Genomic DNA, 24,893 nt, shown 5'->3' with positions numbered 1-24,893 from the left:
TTTATCCGGTTCTTTACTGGGACACAAGATCCTTTGACCCTTATGCTATATGGCCCAGGGGTCATTTTAGTACGGTAAGTAGAACATCAAAAGGGGGGAAGATTGGCACCTACCACTGCACTGGATTGTTGGCATGTTATTGCACTTTTCCATTGGCACCTGAGCACTTTTGGATTTTTTTATTGGACACTTGCTGAGTGCACTTTATATATCTATTTGCACTGTCACGTGGACTTTTTTCACAGTATCATTATTGTGATATTTCATATGATTGAGATTTATTCTCATAGCAATTTTTGCACATGATTTTGCACATTGCACGCATTATTTATACTGTATATATGTATATTATATATACTTATATTTAGTACTTGGTGATATAATATTTTGTTTTACGGTCATATTATTTGATAGTATTTATTGTTTTTATCACATACCTTCTTGCGCTGCCTAATAGCACTTTTATAACCATTGGAAATTATAGTGCTACGTGTACTACTAAAAAACATATGCAAAACACTAGAGCAAAATGTTATAACACATTCAAGTGTTCACCAATGCCAAAAGTCTGCCAAGCAAAATAGAAGAGTTGGAAGCTTTCTGCATGAAGAGAACTGGGATTTAATGGGTTTTGCTGAATCTAGGTATCATTCTTCACATGACCGGGCTATTCATTTTTCTGACTTGCTCTCTTTCGGAGACAGGGTAAAAAGGAAAGGTAGTGGCTTCTGTCTGATCTCAAAGCGAGTGTGAAAGAGGACCTACTTGATGGAGAGTGTGATGAGGCTGAAGCATTATGGATGGAACTGCATATTTGTAGTGGGTAGTTCAAAGTTAATCACTGGAGTTTGTTAGAGGCCACCCCGTGTTAATGAAGAGGTGGAAATTCTGCTCCTTGCATAGATGGAAAGGGCTGCAAGGGCTGGGACCGTGATAATAATGTGGGATTTTAACTACCTTAACCACTTCCCGACCGCCATATAGCAAAATGACGGCCGGGAAGTGGTTGCTTTATCCTGCTGGATGTCATATGACGGGGGGGGGGGGGGGGGCGCACTATTACCTCAATACCTAAGGTCCAGCCATCGCTTCAATTTTTGAAGGGGTGGCTTTTGATGCAAGTCTTTTATACCATCATTGTTTTTATCATATGGACACTGTACTGACTTTTCAGTGTTACATTTTATTAAAATTCCAACTTTTAATTTCGTACTACACCATGAGCCGCCTCTTTTTATTTGAATTCTCTCATGTGATGTGCTGAGCTGTCTAATCTGGTGGAGGGTGTCCTTATGGCCGGATGTCATCGATAACCCAGTTTCCAGAGATCATGAAGTTTATTGTCACATACCCTATTGCTGTCCTATAACAGACAGCATTTGGCTCTGGTGAGTTTGAAAATCACTTATAAGGTGGTGGACTCAGCTACACGTGTGATCCTTTACGATATATATTCTCACTGGGACACTTCTAATGAACTTTCCGATGAACATTTTTTGAATAAATTTCTATCGCTATATTTATGTTATAGCCCATCATTGGGACACGGTATACACTGATATGCACTTTAAGTCGTTTGCACTTCATTATATTTGGGCGCTGCAATTTTGTTGTATTAGTGATCAGAATAGGATTTCATTTAATATTAGCTGTAAGGAACAAACACATACGGGAAAGATAAACACACCTAACTTTAAAGAGAGCAGATTTTCCAAGGATAAGGGCAGCTCTTCAAGAATTAGACTGGGAGGGAATATTAGCATCGATGAACAGAACAGAAATGGGAATTCTTCAGAGCAACTGTATGTGAACACACCGTATTACTTAATACTACAGTATTTAAAGCTGCTGACTTTGAATTTATTTTTTATTTTTTCCCAGGCTTGAACTGCGCCTTAAGAGCTGGTTCTGGCCAGCTCAGTAGATTGTTTTAAGAAAGGCCAGGATTCTTTCCTAGATAAACAGAAAACTAATATTTATAGGCAACGTTGATCAAGGGAACATCCGACTGCCTATTGCTGGATCAGGAAGGAATTTTTTCCCCTGCTGGAACAAATTGGATCATGCTTTATTTGGTTTTATTTTTTGGTCTTCCTCTGGATCAACTGTGGGTAAAGGATTGTATTAAAAAATGTTTCATTTTCTATTGGTTGAACTGGATGGACGTGTGTCTTTTTTTAACCAAACTATTAACTATGTAATTATAGTAATGGCTTCTGGCTGCGAGACAGACTTCCCGTCTCACACCCTGAATAATGCGGAGAGCGCCTGAGCAGCACTCATAGGCAGTTTTATTTGTATAATACAAAGTTTCCTCTGATTGGTTGGAGGGGCGGGCTGAGGACATAACGCTATCCGACTCAACCAATCAGAGGAAGCTTTGTATTTATTTTCAGAATACAAAGCTGCCTATGGGGCAGTTGGAAAACCTAAGCGCTAACCATAAAACAGGGTGTAGTATGAGAGGTAAAATAGAGTGTGATAAGGTCACGATTAGCAGTCAATTCTTAGTAGTGTCACCACATACATAAAAGCATAGAAGAAAATATAAAATAAATTGGCGCTTAATCACATCTCAATCATAAAATATAGCAAGAATAAAAAACATCATGCTAAAAGTGACAATAAATAATAATAGTGGCAGGAAACCATAGAATAATCAATAGATTAATCAAAAATGGTAGTGAAGTGGTAAAGTGCACTGTGCCAAAAGGTGCTGGTCAGCTAAGGGCAAAATAGTAGACCAAATAAAAATTTAAAAAGTGCCTTAAAAGCTGGAGAGAAAAATATTAGACGCGACAGTGAAAAAAGTGCAACTGTGCTATACACTGATCAAATCAAGGGGTCTGATCAGAAAAGCAGCTAAGTGGTGAAATCACAATAAAATCGCACTATGAAAAAAAAAAAAAGAGTAAAAATACCCCAAAAGCAACAAAAGGGGTTAACAGCAGGTAATACGTGGAATAAAGTTCTTGTGTAAAAAATATATATACAGAGAATGTTCATACACTTTCAAGAGAGGATTTAGTACAAAAAAGTGCTGGTGTCTAAACGGGTTGCCGGTTGTGTGGGAGTGTATGAACATTCTCTGTATATAAATTTTGGGTTGACCTCAAAATGGTAATAAAGGGGAAACTAGTTTTAGGGACCCTGGTGACACCTGGGGATTCCCCTTACTTTGGAAGGATTTCCCCTCACTTCCTGTTTTGGCAATGGGGACAGGAAGTAAAGGGAAATATCTCCAGTGGGACACAGATGCCACAAAAAAGCCTGAATGGTTTTATTTTATTTATTTTTTTTGCCTTTAGTGACAGCAATTCCTGGTGTGTGAGGTTATCATCCAAACTCACACTGATAAATACAGAAGCCCAATTTTATTCCAGGTAAGTCAGCATTGCAGCATAAGAATATGCCCTGGTGTGAAAAATAAAAAATAAATAATAAGCATGTACTATTTCTGGTTTCTAATTTTTACAGAGGACATGTAGGTATGCATGATATAAGATATGCAATTGGTTTGTTACTAATAGCAAATACAGCAATTTTGCAGACATGCCACTGACCATGGTGTCAACTGTTGCTTAAACTTGTATATAACCAGAATAAAAGATGCATGGCAAATGTGTGGTGGATTTCTTCAGTAATGCAGAGTCCACTGCAGCAAGTACCACAAACAAATGGCTATTAACAGCCTAAATCAAGTGTTCTGCCTGATTTTGTACACACGTTCAGTTATCACACCAGTATAAAATCTATCTAGAGAGCGGGTGATAATTCTTCACACTATTATGATGAAGCGTGAAGGATTTTAAGTGCTGCATTTGAGCCGTGCAAATACTGATGGAGAAAGGGCACTTTCCTGATTACGGGTGTGGTTTATATTGAGTAAGAACAGTTTTATTCAGGTTTTTTTTTATTATTATTTAAAATGTACTCAGTACTTTTTTTTTTTTTTTCTTCACTGAAATAAAACACAAAATAACTAAACTTTCTTTAAAGACATTTTTTTCTCACCTGTGACCATGACCATACGAATGTCAGCTTTGCGAAGGTCTTCAAGTACAGCTGGAGTTTCCGGTTTTAATTTATTTTGCATAATAATCAACCCCAGGAATGTCATGTTGTTTTCAATTACATCTCTGCAATAATTAGTGAAAATTTTGCGTCAAACTGTTGGAAAGCATGTTTCCTTTAAATATAAAATACTAATCATGTTAAACAGCATAATTGTTATACAAATACTACAGACTTTTTTTTTCAGTCTAACCTTTTTTTAAAAACTTTTTTTCAATTATGCTCTAACATTCTCACCGTGGCCAAGTTTTGATTACAGATACACTAACCAAACTAAACCGGAATGTTAAGAACACAAAAATGACGCTGAAAGTAATATTTCCTCGCAGTATATATTTTAAAAAGGTTTGACTTTTTTTGGGAGGAGGAGGGGGGCTGGGGTCATAGGGGTTTGCCTCACTCCAGACTACAAAAAAAAAAAAAAAAAATTTTGGGGCATACCTATAAAATCCATTTTGAGGCATACAGTACTCCTTTGGGTGATTGAACACTGGCAAAAGCTATCCGAAGAACCAATCCCTAGTGTGCCTATATAACCCTGCCCACTTACTGAAGCTCCAGTTTTTTAGCAAGTAGTAAGGAGATTACAGAGGAATAGGGGAAAGACCTGTATCCTGTACTGTTTACATGTACATTAAATATATAATACATTATATTCCTATAAGCTTAATGGGACAAGAAACCCAACATCCTTCTTAGATTGGGTTCAGGTAGGGAAATAGGGACCCACCACCTGGGGGCAAAAGACGGAAAATTCAGATAGGTGGAAAAAGAGGGAGGAATCCATATAGAGGGACCACCGTGTCAGAAACAGAAGTGGGGTAGGTTGGCAAGGGAATAAATTGCAGACAGCCATAGATTACAGTCTATAAATCGTAAGTGTTTGACATGCCTTGAAGGCAGGACATGGGGGAAGGAGAATGACATTTCCACAGAAGGCGATAAGAAGAGCCTCAGGGAAGCAAGACAGACTGGTTTCCAAGAAACTCTGTAGTCTCCCACGTACCGCAAGAGGAGGAGGGGGCCTCTGGAAGAACACAAGGTGAGCCAAAATAGAACTATGGCTATCAGGGTTAAAGAGAGGAAGGTTCTGTTATTACAGAGCCCTTTATAAGGGAGTAACCACTTTGAGCACAATGGGAGGACTCTTTATGGACAAGGACACTTGAGGAAAGCCCCAATGAGGCAAAGAGGGTCACAACGGTGATCAAAAGCAACTTCTTGCAAAAGGGAGTGCACTAAGCCAACGTGTTAGGAAAAGTATATGCAAGACCTAACCAAGACCTGCCAGGTACTAAGAGCTAGGTTTTTTCAGACTCCACGTAGGAGAAATTTAATGTACGCTAACTTCAGCAAGTATTGAGGAGAGATTCAATGACTGAGTGGAGAAGCCAAGCACTGGCTATCCCGAATGAGGTTCGCCATCAGAACCTGAGGGAAATTATAATTGAGATCCAAGGGTGCCAATGGTAGCACATACATGAACATGGAGAGTGATGGGTAAAATACTGTAATGAAGGGTGTTGTGGAAATTGTATTAACATTTGTGTGGACATTTTTTAGGATGTGTGTTTAGTTAAATTGTCATTATGTCTCCCAGTGTCGGTTTACCGGTAATCGATACGCACAGCAAATATGGCTTTAACTGGCATTGAGAAAAGACCTGTAGTTGTGGAAACCTTCCATTAAATGGAGACTGCACGCTACTTGCCTGATCATCCCTCTCCGCAGCGGCTACGCAAACAAGCAAGTGCCGTTCCGGAACTATAGCAGTGCGAGGCGAACTCAAACGCACAAATGTATATCAGCCAGCCGGGTCCAGGTATTCACTGATGGATATATGTTTGTGATGTGGAATTCTTATAGTTTTAATAATATCTGCCCTTTTGCTGGAATAATGGCTGGTAGCTTTCTATTATGCTTGATCTGCAAAATTGAAATACTGCTGCTATTGTCTTTTGCAGATATAGTCTCATTCACTGGAACAGTAGCATAATCACTATCAAATATGGTTTTTATGAACTATATCATATAGGATTTACTTTTAACAGGTTATGATATTCTTATAGTGGTGCATGTGATGCATGTGGGCACTAATGACTAAGTAAAAGGTAGGTGGAGGATCCTAAAGAACGATTTCAGGGACTTAGGTAATAGATTGAGGACCTCCAAGGTGGTTTTCTCTGAAATACTGCCTGTACCTCGAGCCACACCAGAGAGGCAGAAGGAGATTAAGGAACTTAACAAGTGGCTGAGGAACTGGTGTAGGAAGGACGGGTTTGGGTTCCTGTTGAACTGGGCTGACTTCTCAGTTGGCTACCGGCTCTTTAGTAAGGATGGGCTGCACCTTAATGGGGACGGTACAGCTCTTTTGGGGAGAAAGATGGCCACCAAGTTGGAGGGGCTTTTAAACTAGGAGATGGGGGGGGGGGGGGCTCAAAAGTAGTCAGTCAGGAGGGAGCAAAGGACTGAAGGCAGTTGTAGAGTCAGCAGCGACAGTAGGTCCACAACGTCAATTGGTAGGTCTGTGCGGGAAAATCTCAGACCAAACAGGAATAAACATAACCGCCAATCACGTTTAACTTCTGTAAAACTGAGAGGGGTATATGCTAATGCCAGGAGCCTAGCTAATAAAATGGATGAATTGGAAATGTTAGTACATGAAGAGGACATAGACCTTGTGGGAATAACGGAGACTTGGTTCGACCCCTCACATGACTGGCTGGCCAATATCCAAGGGTATTCGGTGTACCAGAAGGACAGGGTAGGAAAAAGAGGGGGAGGGGTATGTCTCTATGTCAAGAACAATATAAAGGTGATAGAAAGGAGTGACATTACGGATGGGATGAGCATGGATTTAGAATCTGTGTGGGTTGAACTCCATAGGGAAGGAGAAAAGGGGAAAGTAATTGTGGGGGTTTGCTATAGGCCACCTAACCAAGCGGAGGAGGTAGAGCTGGAATTTTTAGCACTAATGGGTAAAGTGGCAAAATTGGGATCAGTCATCATATTGGGGGACTTCAATTATCCCGACATTGACTGGGATGAGGGGACTACACACTCACAGAGGCCCGTCTATTCACGGAAACCTTACTGGATAATTACATGTCACAGTTGGTGGATTCCCCTACCAGAGAAAACGCAGTCCTGGATCTATTGATCACTAATGACCCAGACATAATCTCGGAGGTAGGAGTCCAGGACAACCTGGGCTCTAGCGATCACAAGATGATCACATTTAGTATAAATAACAATATAACAAGGCAAGGGGGGAACATAAGAACCCTAAATTTCAGAAGGGCAAACTTTCCAAAATTGTACTCATTGATGGAAAGGGTTAACTGGGACCAAACCTTGGGATCACTGACCACAGAGGATAAATGGGAATGCTTTAGGAACATATTAAGCAAATGCATCTTGCAGTGCATTCCTATGGGAAATTTAGAAGAGACAAAGCCAAACCTGGCTGGCTAAACCGTAGCGTCAAAAAACTTATTAGGGGAAAAAAATTGGCCTTCAAGAAATATAAATCAGAGGGCACAGTATCGGCTTTCGAGCAATACAAGGAGGCAAATAAGAAAAGTAAACAAGAAATCAAGATGGCTAAAATCAACTTTGAGAGACAAATAGCGGAGGATAGTAAAAAGAAAACAAAGAAATTCTTTAAATATATCAACAGCAAAAAAACTAAGGCAGAGCACATTGCACACATAATTAACAATGATGGGAGGATGGTTACAGAGGACACTGAAAAAGCAACCGTGCTGAATGCTTTTTTCTCGTCAGTCTTTACACAGGAAAGGGAGGGGTACACTGACCATGACTATATGGTTAGTAGTAATACACAGGACTTGCCACTATGGCTAACAGAGGGTGAAATCAGGGAAAGGCTGGATAAACTTAACACAAACAAATAACCAGGCCCGGATGGCGTACATCCGAGAGTACTCAAGGAACTCAATAAGGTTATATCTAGACCACTGTTACTGATCTTTGCTGACAGTATTAGGACAGGAGATGTACCAGGGGATTGGAAGAAAGCTAAGGTGATTCCGATATTCAAAAAGGGCCAGAGGCATATCCCGGGAAATTATAGGCCTGTCAGTTTGACATCAATAGTATGTAAACTACTGGAGGGGATGATAAGGGACTATATCGTAGAGTTTGCTAAAGACAACATCATCAGCGGTAATCAGCACGGGTTTACAAATGGGCGTTCTTGTCAAACCAATCTCTTAACATTCTACGAGGAGGTGAGCTGTGAGCTAGATAGGGGCAGACCAGTGGATGTGGTGTACTTGGATTTCGCTAAGGCGTTTGATACAGTTCCCCACAATCGCTTAATTTATAAAATAAGGTCTGCAGGTATAGACACAGCAGGATTTGCTCTTGGATACGGAACTGGCTAAAAGGCCGTGTCCAAAGGGTGGTAATAAACAGCGCATACTCAGACTGGTCTGAGGTAGTAAGCGGGTTGCCCCAGGGCTCAGTCCTGGGACCAACCTTGTTCAATTTATTCATAAACAACATTGAGGACGGGATCAGTAGTTCGTTATCAGTTTTTGCAGATGACACAAAATTGACCAGGGCAATAACTGCACAGCATGAAGCAGATATCCTACAGAATGACCTGGACAAAATAACGGAGTGGGCAACAACATGGCAAATGAGGTTTAACGTGGAGAAGTGTAAGGTTTTGCACTTGGGGATTAAAAACATAAAAGCACAATACACGTTAGGAGGGGAACCCTTGGGGGAATCAAAAATGGAGAAGGATCTGGGAGTCTTGGTTGATGATAGATTAGGCAACAGCATGCAATGTCAAGCGGCAGCTGCCAAAGCCAGCAGATTATTAGCAAGCATAAAAAAAGGGATGTATTCCAGAGATAAGACTATAATCCTTCCACTTTATAAAACTCTGGTCCGACCGCATCTGGAGTATTCTGTCCAGTTCTGGTCGCCAGTCCTCAGGAGGGATGTGTTGGAGCTGGAGAGAGTCCAGAGAAGGGCAACTAAACTGATTAGGGGATTGGGGGACCTTAACTATGAAGAGCGTCTGCAATCGCTCAATTTATTCTCCCTGGAGAAGAGACGTCTGAGGGGGGGCATGATAGCAATTTATAAATATCTTAATGGGGATCTCAGCTTAGAAAAAAAGCTGTTCATTCGAAGGGATTGCATGAGGACTTGAGGACATACAATGCGATTAGAGGAGAAGCGTTTTAACCTCAGGCCATGAGGGGGGTTCTTTACTGTTAGGGCTACAAGATTGTGGAATTCTCTACCACAAGAGGTGGCTTCTGCGGGAAGTATGGTGGCTTCCAAAAGACTCTTAGACGTACATCTCAAGGATCAGAACATTCAGGGCTATGTGAGATGATTACAGCCACACACACCTACACAGGTTGAACTGGATGGACTATTGTCTTTATTCAACCTCACCTACTATGTAACTATGATGGGAGTGCATGCACACGTATTAGCGGGGCAACTTTCATGAGGTACACGCTAGTTCCATTGTGTAGTGTTTGGCGGGCATTTTTCCTACACGTGGGTTTCATTGCTAAAAATAGCGCATGGTCGTTCGTGCACCCGCAGAGCGGGAAACTCAGGCACACGGCTCTGCTTGTGCATAAACATACACTCCCCCTTTCTATTGATCCTTTGAATGTATACCTGTGTGATTGGTTGTGCGGAACAGTTGTCCCCTCCCAATGTAAACCCCTTTTTCCTGATTATAAATAAACCAGGGCTCTGCTCTGAAGCAGAGACTCTTCAGTTGGCATTGATTGCGACACAGCATGCACCTATTTCCTTCTTTGTCGCCGAGCACTTGGATTTCTTTATACAAAAGAGCTCTACAATGTACTTTTAAGTGCAAGGGAATAATGGTGCTCGGCGCGTATTAATATCCACAAGTGTGCTTTTCAGCGCAGTGAAGTTTTCAGCGCACAGAGAGAATTTCTATTCTCCAAACCCCATTTATTTCCATCACAAAGGGAATGTAATTAAGGAATTGAGGATTAAGCCCAGATATTCCGAGCAGTACAAGATCAGGGGAGGAGCCTGAGAAGAGCGAAGTGTCAACAGCAGGGGGAACTGAGCTTTAGTGTTTGGGCCAACGGTTCAAAAATATGACTCAGGCTTTATAAAGAAAAGGGTCTCCAAGGTACACTGGGATATTAAAGTTCAGGGTTGGTTTAAGGGTCAAATGATAGGTGTGGGGAGCCCAGCAATGTAAAGGCTACATTGAAGTGTGGATACATGAGGAGTAAAACCCATCATCTATTAAAGTTATGGATATCTATTTGTCCATAAACAGGTAATGCCTTGCAGGGTTTTGTAGGTCTCTTTGTACTCAAAGGGACAAGGACAAGATGGAGAACAGTCAGCCTGCACAATGCCAAAGCATTTTGGAATGGAATCAACCTTTCAAATTTGGAAAGCATGTTGCCCCAAGAACAAGAAGGAACTGAAGACATTTGCAGTAGAGGCCTGCCAGAGCATCACCAGGGATGAAACCAAGCGTCTGGTGATGTCTATGAGTTCCAGACTTCAGGCTGTAATTGACAGCAAAGGATTTGCAACCAAGTATTAAAAAGTGAAAATTTGATTTATGATTGTTAATCTGTGCCATTACTTTTGGTCCCTTAAAAAGTGGGAGGCACATATACAAACTGTTGTAATTCCTACACTGTTCACCTGATTTGGATGTAAATATCCTCAAATTAAAGCTGAAAGTCTGCAGTTAAAGCACATCTTGTTTCATATCAAATCCATTGTGGTGGTGTATAGAGCCAAAAAGATTAGAATTTATGGACCTGACTGTAGATGGAGACAATTCTGTCTTAGTCAAATAGGCGGCTTGTTGCGTGCCTGAAATAGAACTAAAATCGGATGTCGTTGTTGAACCATTGCTTGCTAGAGTGCAAGGTCTCTCTGAGGTGAAGTGTGGTCCAGACCTTCACCAGAGCAAATGATCGCCTGCAATTTTTCATGGGCTCCCTTTTGTTTAGTCTCCAGCATAGCTATAAATGAGGGCAGTCCCCTGTGGGGTACTCACAGAATACGCTGTGAAGTATAGGGAAAGCGTGTTCATAAAGAGTAAGCGGTAACACAGGTGGAGACGTCCTATAATTAATTCTTGTGGCGAAAGGGCTGGAGGAGTGCCTGGGTTTTTAAAAAAAGGGCTCTAGGTGAAAGTGGTGTTAAAGAATGCAACCAGTAGTGTGATTTAACACCTGGTCATCAACTGAGACTGAGCACTTGAGTGGTTGAATTTTAGTACCAAGTTTGAAAAGTTTTACACTGAGGAAAATACATTTTAAACCTTAGCCCTGTTTTTTTTTTTTTTTTTTTAACAGTAATGCTCAGAGATACAGGGTGACAATGTCTTACCTGTCATACATCCCAAGGGCATCAGAAGATAGTAAGGGGTCTGACTAAAGAACTAGAACATAAAATATTTTAGAAAAATAATAAACTAGCTAAGCTAAGACCCCGTTCAGACTGCGGCGACACGACTGGGTGGGGCGACCTGTGAACCGCGACCTCGGCGCGACTTGCACGGACTTCATATCATTGAAAATGCAAGTCGCCTCCAAGTCGCCCCAAAGTAGTACAGGACCCTTTTTATAAGTCGGAGCGACTTGTGTCGCTCCTATTAGAACGGGTCCTGTACTATTCAATGGCGAGCGACCCACCGCGACTTGTCAGGCGACCAAGTCGCCTGATAAGTCGCGCTAGTGTGAATGGACCCTTAGGGTGAGAGTTTCCTCATTAGGAAAAGGTAAATCACCTTCAGACACTAGCACAAAACTGAGGAGTCACGGTAGTGTTATAGGGGAAGCACCCAGTGGGTGTTTCCGCTAAAACTTTGCTATTGTCCAATCACCTGAAGGTACAGCTTTAACCCTTGGCGTATGAATATTCTGCCTGTGTCCTTTAATAAACGATTAAAGAGAAGTCATTTGCTTTCTGCAAATGGAATTGCACTAGGCAGTTCAGGTTATAATGTTGGAAAATAATCAGGGGGTGGCGAGGCAGAAGTGTGTTTACGGGGGTTAGCACCCACTGATTCCAGAAGTGGCAACAGCCTTTAGAATAGATCAGAAACACTGGGACAAGGTAACTGCTATCAACCTGAGAAGATTTTGGAGTTACCTCAGTACCTGTAGCAGAATCTCCATGGTTTATCCCATGTGTTCTTGCTATTGAGCACCTGTAACACATCATTGCCAAGAGAGGATCTTTTCCTGCGGGGTGCTCACAGAATGGATATAGACTTAGTTCAGATTGTCGGCTATGAAGGAATTGCAGCAACCCAAGAACCAACCAAATTCTTTTTGGCTGTGTATCTGGAGGTATCAGGCAACAGGTAAGATGGCAAAAGACTGGGTTACACCATTGGCAGAAATGGCGGCAGGCACTGCACAATCAGGAATCTTCTGAGAACTACGTCACCAGCCAGAAAGGAACTTCTGGTAGTAAGGTGGAAGAAAGGCCATCAATTTGAAATGATTAAATGCTACCTATAGGACTGAGTTAACAAGACAATGATGGGGCTGTAGTGTCTGGGTATGGTTCCAAATATGCAAATCAAGGGTAACCAAACCTTAAACTGCTAGAGAGCAATTAGGCGATGCACAGTCTGATCTTAAATGAAAAAATCTTCTCTAAAAAAAGAAGTCCATCACAACTTCAGCTTCACGGAGTGGGCAGGGTTGTACTGGTACACTGGTGGGCAGTTCCCAGCAACTTTTGCCAGTGCCCCATAACCTGAAGGTGGCAGCAACTAACCAATGGTCTAAGAGTCAACTCATGTGCCCTGTACTGTGCAATTAGGATAACTGGTTTAATTACACTGGGCACAAATTTTTTTTAAAAGTTTTTCTTCCAGAAAAACATTTTAGGATGACAGACCCCTTTCAAACTAAACTGAGATATCGTTTCAGAATGACTGTATTACAGTTAGTGTCGGGTTTAGTCTGGAATTCCACTTTATTTTTGACATCGGTTATTCCTGGAAGCATCTGTCTCCAGAAAAAAAATAAAAAAATAAAAACCTTCACCTTCCTTGTTCACCGCCTTCACAAAATTTTTCTTCAGTCTAAGTTTTAGGTGTAGCAGAAGCAATAATATCTTTGTTGGGTAAACAAGTGGTTCATGTATCCTGGATCAAAATTATTTCAGGGACCATCTTTAACAGTTTCGCTGCCAGGCCCTGTGCTCCACTTTGAAACTTCGCTGGTCAGGCAATTTTTGCAATTTTTCTATTGCTTTTTTATTTTTCTCTTACAGCTTTCAGTGTTTGTTAAAGACCCCTCAAACCATATTTTTTTCTGAAACACGTGACCAGTAGAATATAAATGAGGTGCTAGGGATTTTTAGGGCACAACGATATTTGCGCAAATGTTTATCCAAACAATATTTTTACTAAAAATACACTAAATCATTATTAGCAGATAAAAAAACACAGCTCACTTTAAAAAATTCCTAGTAAATATAAAAGCTAACCTGTATTGAGGTAATAAATATCCACTATTTGTAAATTTTACATTTCGCCTTTTTGCAAACGAGTGAAAATCAAACATGCACAAAAATGGAAATATCTAAATTGCTCTAAAAATCTAGAGGTTTTCATTGTTCCCTTACAGCTTTTAGAGTTTAAGACCTCCCCCAAAACCATATATTTTCTGAAAGCACATGACCTGCAGACAACAAAAAAAGAAGGTGCTACTGATTTTAATACCCTGCGATAATTGTGCAAATTTTTATCAAAACAATATATTAGCAAAAAATTCTCTAAAATCATTTTTAGCCGCTATAAACAAAGCAAATTTTACAAAATTCCTGCTAAATTTCTACTAAATTTAAAAGCTTAACCTGTATGGAGTTAAAAACAAATATTCATACTTTTTTTAAATTACGCCTTTTTGCAAATTGGCCGAAATTAAATGTACACAAAAATGTATACCACCACATTTCTCTAAAAATTGGAGGGTTTTCATTGTTCCCATACAGCTTTCAGAGTTTGTTAAAGACCACCCACCAAACCATATATTTTCTGACAGCATAGGATCAGTAGAATAAACGGAAGGTGCTACTGATTTTTAAGGCCCAACGATATTTGCGTAATGTTTACTAAAGCAATATTTTCGATAAAAAGACACTAAAATAGGTTAGCAGATACAAAGCAAATTTTACAAAATGCCTGCTAAATTCCTACTAAATAGAAAAGCTTAACCTGTATGGATTTAATAAATAACAAATTTGTAAATTTAAAAATTGCACCCTTTTGCGAAATGGTGAAAAATGAACGTACACAAAACTATAAATAACCAAATTTCTCTAAAAATCTGGAAAGGTTTTAATTTTTCCACTTTCAGCTTTCAGAGTTTTTTTTTTTTTTTTTTTTTAATATTCCTTTCCTTTTTTTTCCCCTGGAGCCTATCGAAATCAGTACACCTCTGATGTAAGACTTGTGGGCTTCCCAGATCGTAGCATCAGATGATACGTCTAGGGTTTCATTATTTATGAAAAATTGTTCCCGTTCTTCCCCTATCTTTTTCCCTACTTCTTATATCAGTTCTTCATTAATCCTCCAGGTGTTTATATTTCTCTGGGTCCAGAAAGTTTCATTTTCGTGTTTTTGGGTTGGTACCTCAAGCCAAAGATTCTGGGTGGGGACTTTTAAGGCAAGTGTTAATAATAGTATACTATTATTATCACTTGCCTTAAAAGTCCCCACCCAGAATCCATCCAGAATCTTTGGCTTGAGGTACCAACCCAAAAACATTATTGCAACTGGGACGACGGCAAACCCCTTATTCCCCGATAGGCTGATAGAGATCAAAAACCCCATCAACGAAAGTTTAATTTTCATAATTACTGGGGCATGGTCTGATAATGACATTATTCCTATTGATGTTTTATTCATTGCTTCTATCCGTCTATGTTCTATCATAATATAGTCCAGTTTTGAGTACATCCATGCACAGGGGAGTGGAAGGAGTAATCCCTCTCCCTGGGGTGTTGGATTCTCCACACGTCCTCCAATTGGCAGTGAAATAGCTTTTTTTTTAATTGTTAAACTGGTGATTTCCTATCACCTATGCACGCGTTGTACAATCAGAGTGGATCCATACAAAAATTGAAGTCTCCTGCCAGTATCAAATAGCCCATTCTGAACTGCATCAACTTCTCTAGTCGTTTTTTCAAATAACCTTTCAAGTTTTTTTTTGGGCAATATACGTTTGCCACTGTACATTTCAACCCCTGTAGTTGTCCCTTGAAAATGTTCCTGCCCTTCTGGTTCAACCAACCTTTCTTCCAAAAGAGAACCTAACATCCTTTGCCACACCAATTGCTACCCCCTTTGCGCTCTTAGTTGGTGAGCCTCCATAGTACCAAACCGGGTAGTATTTTGAATATAATTTTACATTTGTATCTTGCACTCCTGGAGAAATATTATGCTAGCAGAATATAATCTGCGTTCTTCTAGTACTTCATGTCTTTTAATTGGCATATTTAATCCTCTTACAGTACATGTCAAAAACTTTAGGGAAGTCATGTCGTTTCTCCTTCTCCTCTCTCCTCCTGTACTTTACCTCCTTTCACCCTCAGCCCTCCCCATTCCCCTCCTGCTCACCCGGCTGGTCATACCAAGTTGTAAATCTGACCTATCCAAGATCCTAGAGTAGATTATGGTGATCTCCTTGGGCACGCCTTGCCCGTCTACTCTCTTTTCCATTGGGTGGTGCTCTATCTAATGCACTCTCTAGTCCCAATTCCTCCTACCTGGGGAAGTAAGACTCAGGGCCTGCTAGTTAGCTTGGCTTGCCATCCATAGCTCCCTAACTCCTTCCTTTCCCTCCTCCCGGCCACCCACTCCTCCCCTATCCCAGAGTCTCCTAAAGTCTCCCTCCTATAGTTCTCTTCATTCTGGCTCTTGTTCAGTTTCACCAATCAGCTTCTTTTCTTTGAGGCCAGTTGCAAGTGTACTTCATCCTGGGTTTTATCTTCGGTCCTGCCCTCGGACCAAACTGGTATACTTAACATGGGAACCCCCAATTTTGCACAGAAGCTTTGCAGTTATTTAGGGAATCTCAGTCTTGCCATACGGCCTTTCCTCCAGCCTACCAGGCATGCCGGGAAGGCCCGGTTATATTGTGCTCAATTATTTTGCATTAACTCATAGAGTGGTTTAAGCATTCTCCTTAGTCTTTTCTGCGCCAGATCTAAATAGATCTGGAGGTTGGCACCTTCATATTTTAATGGCATTTTCCGTTCAGGCTTTCCCAGATTTGGGCTCTTTTTTTAGCCGGGTCACACGGCTGGTATTGTTCACATAGTTATTATTGTTAAAGTTCTGTAAGACAGTGACTTATGCATTATGGGAGATGTAGTCCAGGAGGAGTCAGGATCATAGACTGCTGAGACAGAGGGACCCTTCTCCCAGGGAGCAACAGGACGCACGGAGCTTGCTGGGGGTCGTTATATAAAAGGAAGATGGGACTTTGCTTCACTCTCTTGCCTCGAGGACAGCGCACTGGTCAGAAGGGGAAGAGCTGCTGCGGATCGCAGGAAGAGCTGCTGCAGATCGCAGGAACTGGGGCCGAGGCCTAGTAGTGGATACTGGAGAAAAGTCGGCGGTGTGAGTGTGCGGAGGAGTCTCGGTGGGGTGGCCGAGCGGAAGGTTGCTGACAGGCAGATGGAGACGCTGATGAGAGTGGAGGGAAGCAGATCTCCCAGTTTGGGTGAGAGACATTCAGTATTTACATCTCTACTAGAATACAGATCTAGACTGATTCTGGGAAGGGCAAACAGTTTGAGTAATTTTAGAAGGCCATTCTGACACTCAGTCAAACCTCTGGACACTGCAGATACAAATATAGTGCGAAGTGGGTGAATCAGGCCTTAGGCCCTCATCCAGTTCTAGGCTGTTAATCTGTTGTGACGCGCAGGATAAACTGCATTTGCCTCTCTGTGGATTACAACTGCTATTGCATTGGGGAACATAGTTCAACCTCCTTTCCTTTGTTGGATTACAAATACTTTCCTTTGATCGAGGGATTTTTTGCCGGTGAAGATAAGTGAGGCCTCACTCTCCAAGAGAAGCTTGCAATTCATCATAAAGGGGGCCCCCGCTAGCATACAGAGTGCATTCTGCTAGTTAATGAAAGCAGTACACGGTTTACTTTGCATTTAAGTCATTGAGTATAGTAACTTTATCTGCGGTCACTCTCTAACCACATTTGTTAAAGCATTGTTTACTATTGTGGATCATCACCCTCTTAGCATGCATACACATTTGTTTGTGTATGAATGTGTGGCTGGTGTTCTAGATCCTGAGTGCTAAGCAAAAAGGCATAAATCCTTGGTTGGGGACTCAGGATCCTTTCTCCTTGTGTCATTTCTGCTTTTTGTTTGAAGACTTTGATTCTACCTTAATATTCCAAAAGAACAGTAAATTGTTTATTCACTGCAACCTTTGTGGTCTAGATTATTTACCATGACAGAACTGATAGTGTCAGATGGGTCGGAGCAGGTTCAGGGTGTAAGAGGTGATGAGGACACCCATTCAACAAGCCACCCCCAAGGGGGCAGGGCTATATTTTCATAATCTTGAAATCTGATTACATCTCTTGGAGCCTCTGCTGGTGTACCTTTTGAACTTCTGATCAGGTGCACTCTTTCTATTTTTATCTGTTCAGCTTCTCCTGTCTAATAGTGGGTTAAAGATTTTCCTCATTTTATCTATCAAGACCTCTCCATTTGTAGGTTCTGGTAGGCCTCGTATTCTCAAGTTCTTCCTTCTGTTCTTTTTCTGTTCTGGTTTTCTTGATCTTCCAATTTATTCGCAAGGTTCCTCTGTTCCATTTTTAGGTTTTTCATTTCTCTTTTTAACTTGTTTATTGTTTGAGTATAATTTTCTTGTCTCTTTTCCACCTCCTGAACATGGGGAGTAGATGGCCCAAGTCCTTGTGTATTGTCGCCATCTGTTTTTTATAGACTTTTCCAGTGCCGCAAACATGGCCATCATTTCCACTTTTGTGGGTAAATGTATTTTGTTCTGGCATGTAGTCCGTCTCTAGATTGCTCTCTAGATCTTGCTCCACTCTTGAATGACCTGGAGTGCTTATACCCAGTGATGTTCCATTTTGTCTGCTTTTTTTCTTTAACTTCTGTCTTGCACAGATTCCCTGTTTATCTGGGAACTGCTTGTCTGTGCTATCTTCTTGTGTCCTATGCTTTTTAATTGTTTCAGGGCTTGAGCCGATTGTTTTATTGTTTTACCCCTCATGTTTGTATTTTATTCTATTATCCAGCCCCCTTAAATTGCAGAACCCTATGGTGCTTTAATGTCCCCAGTGCTATTAAGTAGTTTGCCAAGCAGTCAATATTGTGTATTATGTAAAGTCAGCCTCCACATTATACAGAGAGGAAATTAAATCATCAGCCCTAACCCCTCTGTCAAGGGGATCTGCAGGGTATAAATAACTGGCATAGGGGAAATAGGTTTCCTGAGGAAAAAATAGTTTGAGACCAAGGGACTTTAGAAATGTTTCATTTTCCCCAACTTTAACTCTTTTCTGTGTCCCCCCCCCATGTAACTAATATGGTCACCGGCCATATAGAGCGAGGAATTTAAAAAAGTCTACACTCGCCACTCTGTTGAGGGGTCTGCGGTAGAGCTGCACGCTTCTGGCCAAAATGAGAATCACGATTTTTTAGCTTAGAATAAAGATCACGATTCTCTCACGATTCTCTGTGTAACAAAAAAAATTGGGATAACTTTACTGTTACGTTTTTTTTTATTCATTAAAGTTTATTAATTGCGTTTGAAAGACTGCTGCGCAAATACAGTGTGACATAAAATATTACAACAATCGCCATTTTATTCTGTAGGGTCTCTGCTAAAAAAATATATAAAATGTTTGGGGGTTCTAAGTACTTTTCTAGCAAAAAAAAATGATTTTAAACTTGCAAGCAACAAGTGTCATAAAAAGGTCTAGTCTTTAAGAGGTTAAACTTCCTTTCTCCCTGGCAGAGGGAAGGAAAAGATACAATGTAATCATTTTGTTTATAGTTACTGGGAGTTTTCCACAGCTGTTTTCTCTGCTCCCTCAGCTATGCAAATAATCGAGAATAGGTCAGGTTTAGATCGTCAGGGGGGGTGAATCGAGATCGCGATTTTCATACGATTAATCGTGCAGCTCTAGTCTGCGGGGTATATTTTACCTGCGGGGGGAGGGGGGAGTTTGAGTCCAGTCCAATCAGCATTGAAAGCTTTGGGAGACACTTCGAGGACCCTACGGCCGTCAAAATCCTTTAGCCTCTGGTCCCGCTCTTCTGTGGCTCCTCTGCACAGTACAGGGTTCCCCCTGACGATTCCAGGCACTTGTGGTGGCCGTTCAGCTCGATTTGGCAATCCAAGAGTATCCCGCACATCTCCGCGGGCTCAATACTGCCTGGGCTCCCAAAGCCTGTCAGACAGGCACTCTCGCCGCCTCTGCCGCCACGGCTTATCACCTCCGTGGCTCCTAGGTCCCCTCAGAGTGGGGAGAAGGGCAGGAGCGAAGGGGGCTGTACCGGGCTAGGCACTGGCTGGCTACAGGGCCTCGGAGGTGCTGCATAGCAGGGTGGCTGCCTGGCGTTCCTATCCCATGCTCCCTGTGCGCGCCTTTTGTTGGCTCCTCCCCATGATCAGCCCAGCCACCTATGCCAGAGCTTTAAGAGTTTTTAAAAGACTCCCCAAACTATACATTTTCTGAAATCAAAGGGCCAGTAGAATAAATGGAAGAGACTACTGATTTTTAAGGCCCCGCAAAGCGTTTACCAAAACAATATTTTCGCCAAAAATGCACTAAAATCATTAGCAGTAGATACAAACATAGCAAATTTTACAAAATTCCTGCTAGGTTCCTTCTAAATATAAAAGCTAAACCTGTATTGAGTTAATAACATATCTGTAAATTTTAAATTGCGCCTTTTAGAGAAATAGTGAAAATCGCATGTATGCAAACATTTCTAGAATAGAGGTTTTTTTTTTTTTTACTTTCACAGCTTTCAGAGTTTGTAAAAGACCCGCCCAAACCATATATTTTCTGAAAGTACATGGCAAGTAGAATAAAAAGAAGGTGCAATATTTGCAAAAATGTTTATCAAACCAATATTTTCGCTTAAAATACACTAAAAATCATTAATTGAATGGATTCCTACATGGGAAAATGTACAAAATTTCTACTAAATAAAAAAGTTAAACTTATATTGAGTTAATAAAGAACAAATATGTGTACATGTTAAATTGCACCTTCTTTGTGAAATGGTGAAAACAGAAGGTACGCAAAACTGTAAATTAAACCAATTTACTGTGTAGGTTACCATTTTTCAGAATTTGAAAAGTCGCATTAAACCATACATTTTCGGAAAGCACATGACCTGTAGAATGAAAAACGTGCTACAGATTTTTTGGGCCCAGCAATAATTGCGCAAATGTCCATCATATCGCTATTTTCCCTAAAAATACACTAAAATAATTATTAGTGCACATAAACACAACATAACTTACAAAATTCCTGCTAAATTACTACTAAAGCATCGTTCAGATGTGCACCGTATCTAAAGTGCAATAAATGTGATAAATAAATATGCAAAGCTAAATATGTGAAACAATCATGTGCTAAAAAACAAACATTTACAAATATGCAATAATAGAATGATAAAAAAAGTCCATTAATTCATCCAAAGAAAGAATTCCACCATAGTTGTGAAAAGGTGCTCAAACAGGTCCTTTTATTTATACGTTGCTAGTGCTTGTGTTATCCTTCATCAGTTAATATGAGGGACACTCACCAGATGACAAAGGGCCTCTAGAACCCAGCTTGCTCTATTAACATTGAGATAACCTCCTTGGGGATACAATGTTAGCACTGGATAGCCTCCTGGGCTCACAATAGACAGAGTGGTTGTCCCCGGATCAGATGGTCAGACCGTTTTCCAAAAAGATAAAACATGATTGCGCAATATCGTTTTTATATTCATTAATTAAAGCAAAAATAGAAGTTAAAAACTCACATTTAAAAGTGCCGAATCTGGCACACAGACAGCAGTGGTGTGGATATCTAACGCCGCTCAGTTCCGGCGTGCGTTCCAAGAAATGTTCCAGCAAAGAGCGGGTGTGACAAAACCGGAAGTAGTAGCCACTAGATCAACCTCAATGCATTTCGCAGTATAGCGTCATCAGGAAGTTGACCAGAGGCCAATTTCCTGGCTTCTATATCCTCGCTGGATTCATTGAATTGGTTAATTTACACCCAATGGTATTCCATATACTAAATACATGCCAAATAGAAGGAAATGGAGCCCCATAGATTGGAGACTATTGTTACCCGGAAGATATGAGATTTAATTTACCTCAGACAATATTCGGGTTAAATGAGAGTTCTTTGACATGAGTGAAAGCTTCAAAACAGCAAGATTAGTTTTATTGGTATATAGCCTAAAAGCCTAAATTAATTTACAACAATCTATCTATAGTACATACACAAATAGAAACTATTCCTAGTTTAACTGAACAAATATAGAGTATGATACTCATATACAAACACAGCACTATCAACACAAAGAGGCCAAGCAATGTATACCTTATAGTCCATAATTACCCTTCTCCTGGGAGTTACATAATGCAAGAGCAAGTCTCCCTCCCTCTTCCTACACTAGTATAGATCTGGTTCAGCTGTCCTGCCCGGTTCCCTGTTCCTCCCTCTGGACGTATCTCGTTCAGGATTGGACAACTTCCTCCTCGCCTAGCTTAGCATAATTCAGCCCCTATATTGAGCATAACCCAGCCTCTCCATAGCCCTCCTCTCTGGGGGGGGATTAATCATGCTAAGTCAGCTGCTGGGCAAATTGCCCATCCCTGAACCGGCGATCACCTTCATTGCATATCTAAAGACTGAGTCTTTGAATTAGAGGGCGAGATAAAAGGTATGACCTGTCATGGACGATCATCAATTATTTTCTGGCCCCGTAATGTCTGTCTCACAGGAACTTAAGTACTTAATGGTACTATTCTGCATATCAGTTTGTTTTCTAGTGCAAATAGCAGGGCTGGCATTTCAAATGGACTTGTTAATCAAGTTACTATTGCCTGCAGACTGAAGTCACACAACTTCATATAATTGATAATCATATATCAACTAAATGTAAAATCAAAACTCAATATCCCGTACATATATATATATATATATATATATATATATATATATATATATTTACACCCATCTATATACAGTCACTAATGGGGATCTATACATAACTCCTCATCGGCAACACAGTAATGGAGATTACACATAAACTCATAAGGCAACACTATGTACATAACGAATAACGTTATAATGGCACTTCCTGCTTGTTACCCTTCGCTGATTGTTCTCCATTACATTTTAAACATATGTTAATAGTACACATTATTCACAAATTCAAATTATGTATAGTGACAAACAATATGTGATCATCAATTACATCTCTAATTAGAAAAATATAAATATTTCCATTAGGAAATCAATAAATATATATATAAACCATTTTTTTCTAACTCTTCATTGGAAAAGTTCAGCCAAGTTGAATAACCCATTATCTAACCTTCTCTTTCTTTTTTGACCTGCCTCCTCTACATCCTCTCTTTCTGTTCTTGCGTAATTGTTGTGTTGGATAATGGGATCTGATTTTACACCTAGATCCTATCAACAACATTGTCCACAGTGAGGATGTAATTATCATCCCTAGCAACCGGGGGCATGGAGGGGATGGTAGGAACCTTACAGATCCCATTATCCAACACAAAACAATTACGTAAGAACAGAAAGGGAGGATGTAGAGGACGCAGGTCGAAAAAGAGAAGGTTAGATAATGGGTTATTCAACTTGGCAGGTGTACCTTTTTCTAAGGATGAGTTAAGAGTCCTTACAGGAAGGTCTCAAATTTGCACAAGCAAAGTTTCTAGATAAATTTTAAATATTTGTTGATATTGAAAAATTTGCGCGTAAACTAAATTTGAAAAACCCTAAAACCAATAACTACCAATACATAGAAGCGTTAAAAAATTTGGTACAACAAGATTTTAAAGAAATTAAGGTTGTCCAAACCAGAAAACCACTAAAGTATGGGAAGCTGTCAAGGAACTAGAAAAGAAAAAGGATATAGTTATCAGACCCGTGGATAAGGGAGGACGACTGGTTCGTTTAACCACTTCAGCCCCAGCCCTATTTCAGACACTTTTTGTTCACAAGTTAAAATCAGTATTTTTTCATAGAAAACTACTTAGAACCCCCAAACATTATATATATTTTTTTAGCAAAGACTCTGGAGAATAAAATGTCGGTCATTGCAATATTTTTTGTCACGCGGTATTTGCGCAGCGGTCTTTAAAACGCCATTTTTTGGGAAAAATTTTGAAAAATCACATTTCACTGCATTTAAAAATACTAAACAGTAACGTTAGCCCATTTTTTTTGTATATTGTGAAAGATGATGTAACGCCGAGGAAATAGATACCCAACATGTTACGGTTTAAAATTGCGCCCCCCCGTGGGATGGCGACAAACTACGGTCAATAGAGATCTCAATAGGCGACGCTTTAAATTTAACGGTTACCAGTTTAGAGTTAAGAGTGTAGCTCTTTTTTTTAAATTATTGCTCACGCTCTGGCGATCGCGGCGATACCTCACGTGTGGTTTGAACAGCGATTTCATTTGTGGCTCGACTTCCGTATACGTTTTTTTTAACTTTATTAGTTTTTAAAAAAAAATAAAAAATTTGATCACTTTTATTGCTGTCACAAGCAATGTAAACATCCCTTGTGACAGCAATATGCAGTGACAGGTACACTTTATGGAGGGAATCGAGGGTCTAAAAGACCCTAGACCCCTCCACTACACTTCCCTGTATGCAAAACGCCGAAAACAGCATTTTTGCATACAGCCGTTTTTCAAATTTGCCACCTTTTGCAGCACAGTAACCCGGAAGTGACGTCATGGAAGCCGCCTCCGGGTTACGTCATCGGAGACCCGATCAAAGCCGTTTTCGGCATTGATCGGGACTCCATCCAGCCGGCGGCTCCCGCAAAGTTTACGGACGTCATATGATGTCCACCCAGGGAGAAGTGGTTAAAAAAAGAAGAGTATGAGAAAGAAATTAATAAAATTCTAAGTGATAGTACTACTTACAATAAATTAAAAGGGGACCCCATCAGAAAAAGCAAAAATTGGATGAGTGGATTAAAGAGGAAGTAAACCCTCCTCTGCAACTTTTACCTAAGGCTTACCTATGATGATAAGGCTTACCTATAGGTTCTGTAAATATCTCCTAAACATGTACCGTTTAGGAGATATTTACTTTACATGCAGCCAGTGACATCACTGGCGCATGCGCTCTGAAGGAAAGGCCGCTGGTGCCGTTCTTTCAGAGCCCCGTGCCGTGACCGTCGGCTCCCGCGTTCGTGCGCGGGAGTGAAGTCACCGCGGCTCCGGCCAATTAGATGGCCGGATGCCACGATCCGGGATACAGCTAAGCAGGCGGCACGGCGGGGGCTCGTTCTAAGGTAAGTATTTCATAATGAGCTAGTATGCGATGCATACTAGCTCACTGTGTGTTTCTTTTTCAGGTTAAAAAAAAACAACATTTCTTATGGGTTTACAACCTCTTTAAGAAAGGTACAAAATTGAGAATTTTGGATAAAAAAGAAGCCAAATACCTTAGTATTAGGGCACCTAAAACACTAGTCATATACGAGGTACCAAAAATGCATAAAAACA

General features: G+C 40.6%; 1 protein-coding gene across 2 annotated transcripts in view; it reads right to left on the bottom strand.

Annotated features, from left to right (window-relative positions):
* Positions 1-24,893, bottom strand: part of ATP13A3 (ATPase 13A3) — a 449,747-nt gene that overhangs the window by 101,341 nt on the left and 323,513 nt on the right. For both annotated transcript variants that reach the window (XM_082249624.1, XM_082249623.1), the window contains exon 20: positions 4,015-4,139. In XM_082249624.1, the coding sequence (XP_082105750.1) occupies positions 4,015-4,139 (125 nt within the window). The remainder of the gene's footprint in view (positions 1-4,014; positions 4,140-24,893) is intronic.

The sequence above is a fragment of the Pelophylax lessonae genome (genome assembly GCF_965119305.1).
Source record: "Pelophylax lessonae genome assembly, chromosome: 3".
Lineage (NCBI taxonomy): Eukaryota > Metazoa > Chordata > Amphibia > Anura > Ranidae > Pelophylax > Pelophylax lessonae.
This window is presented reverse-complemented; position numbering and strand designations above follow the sequence as displayed.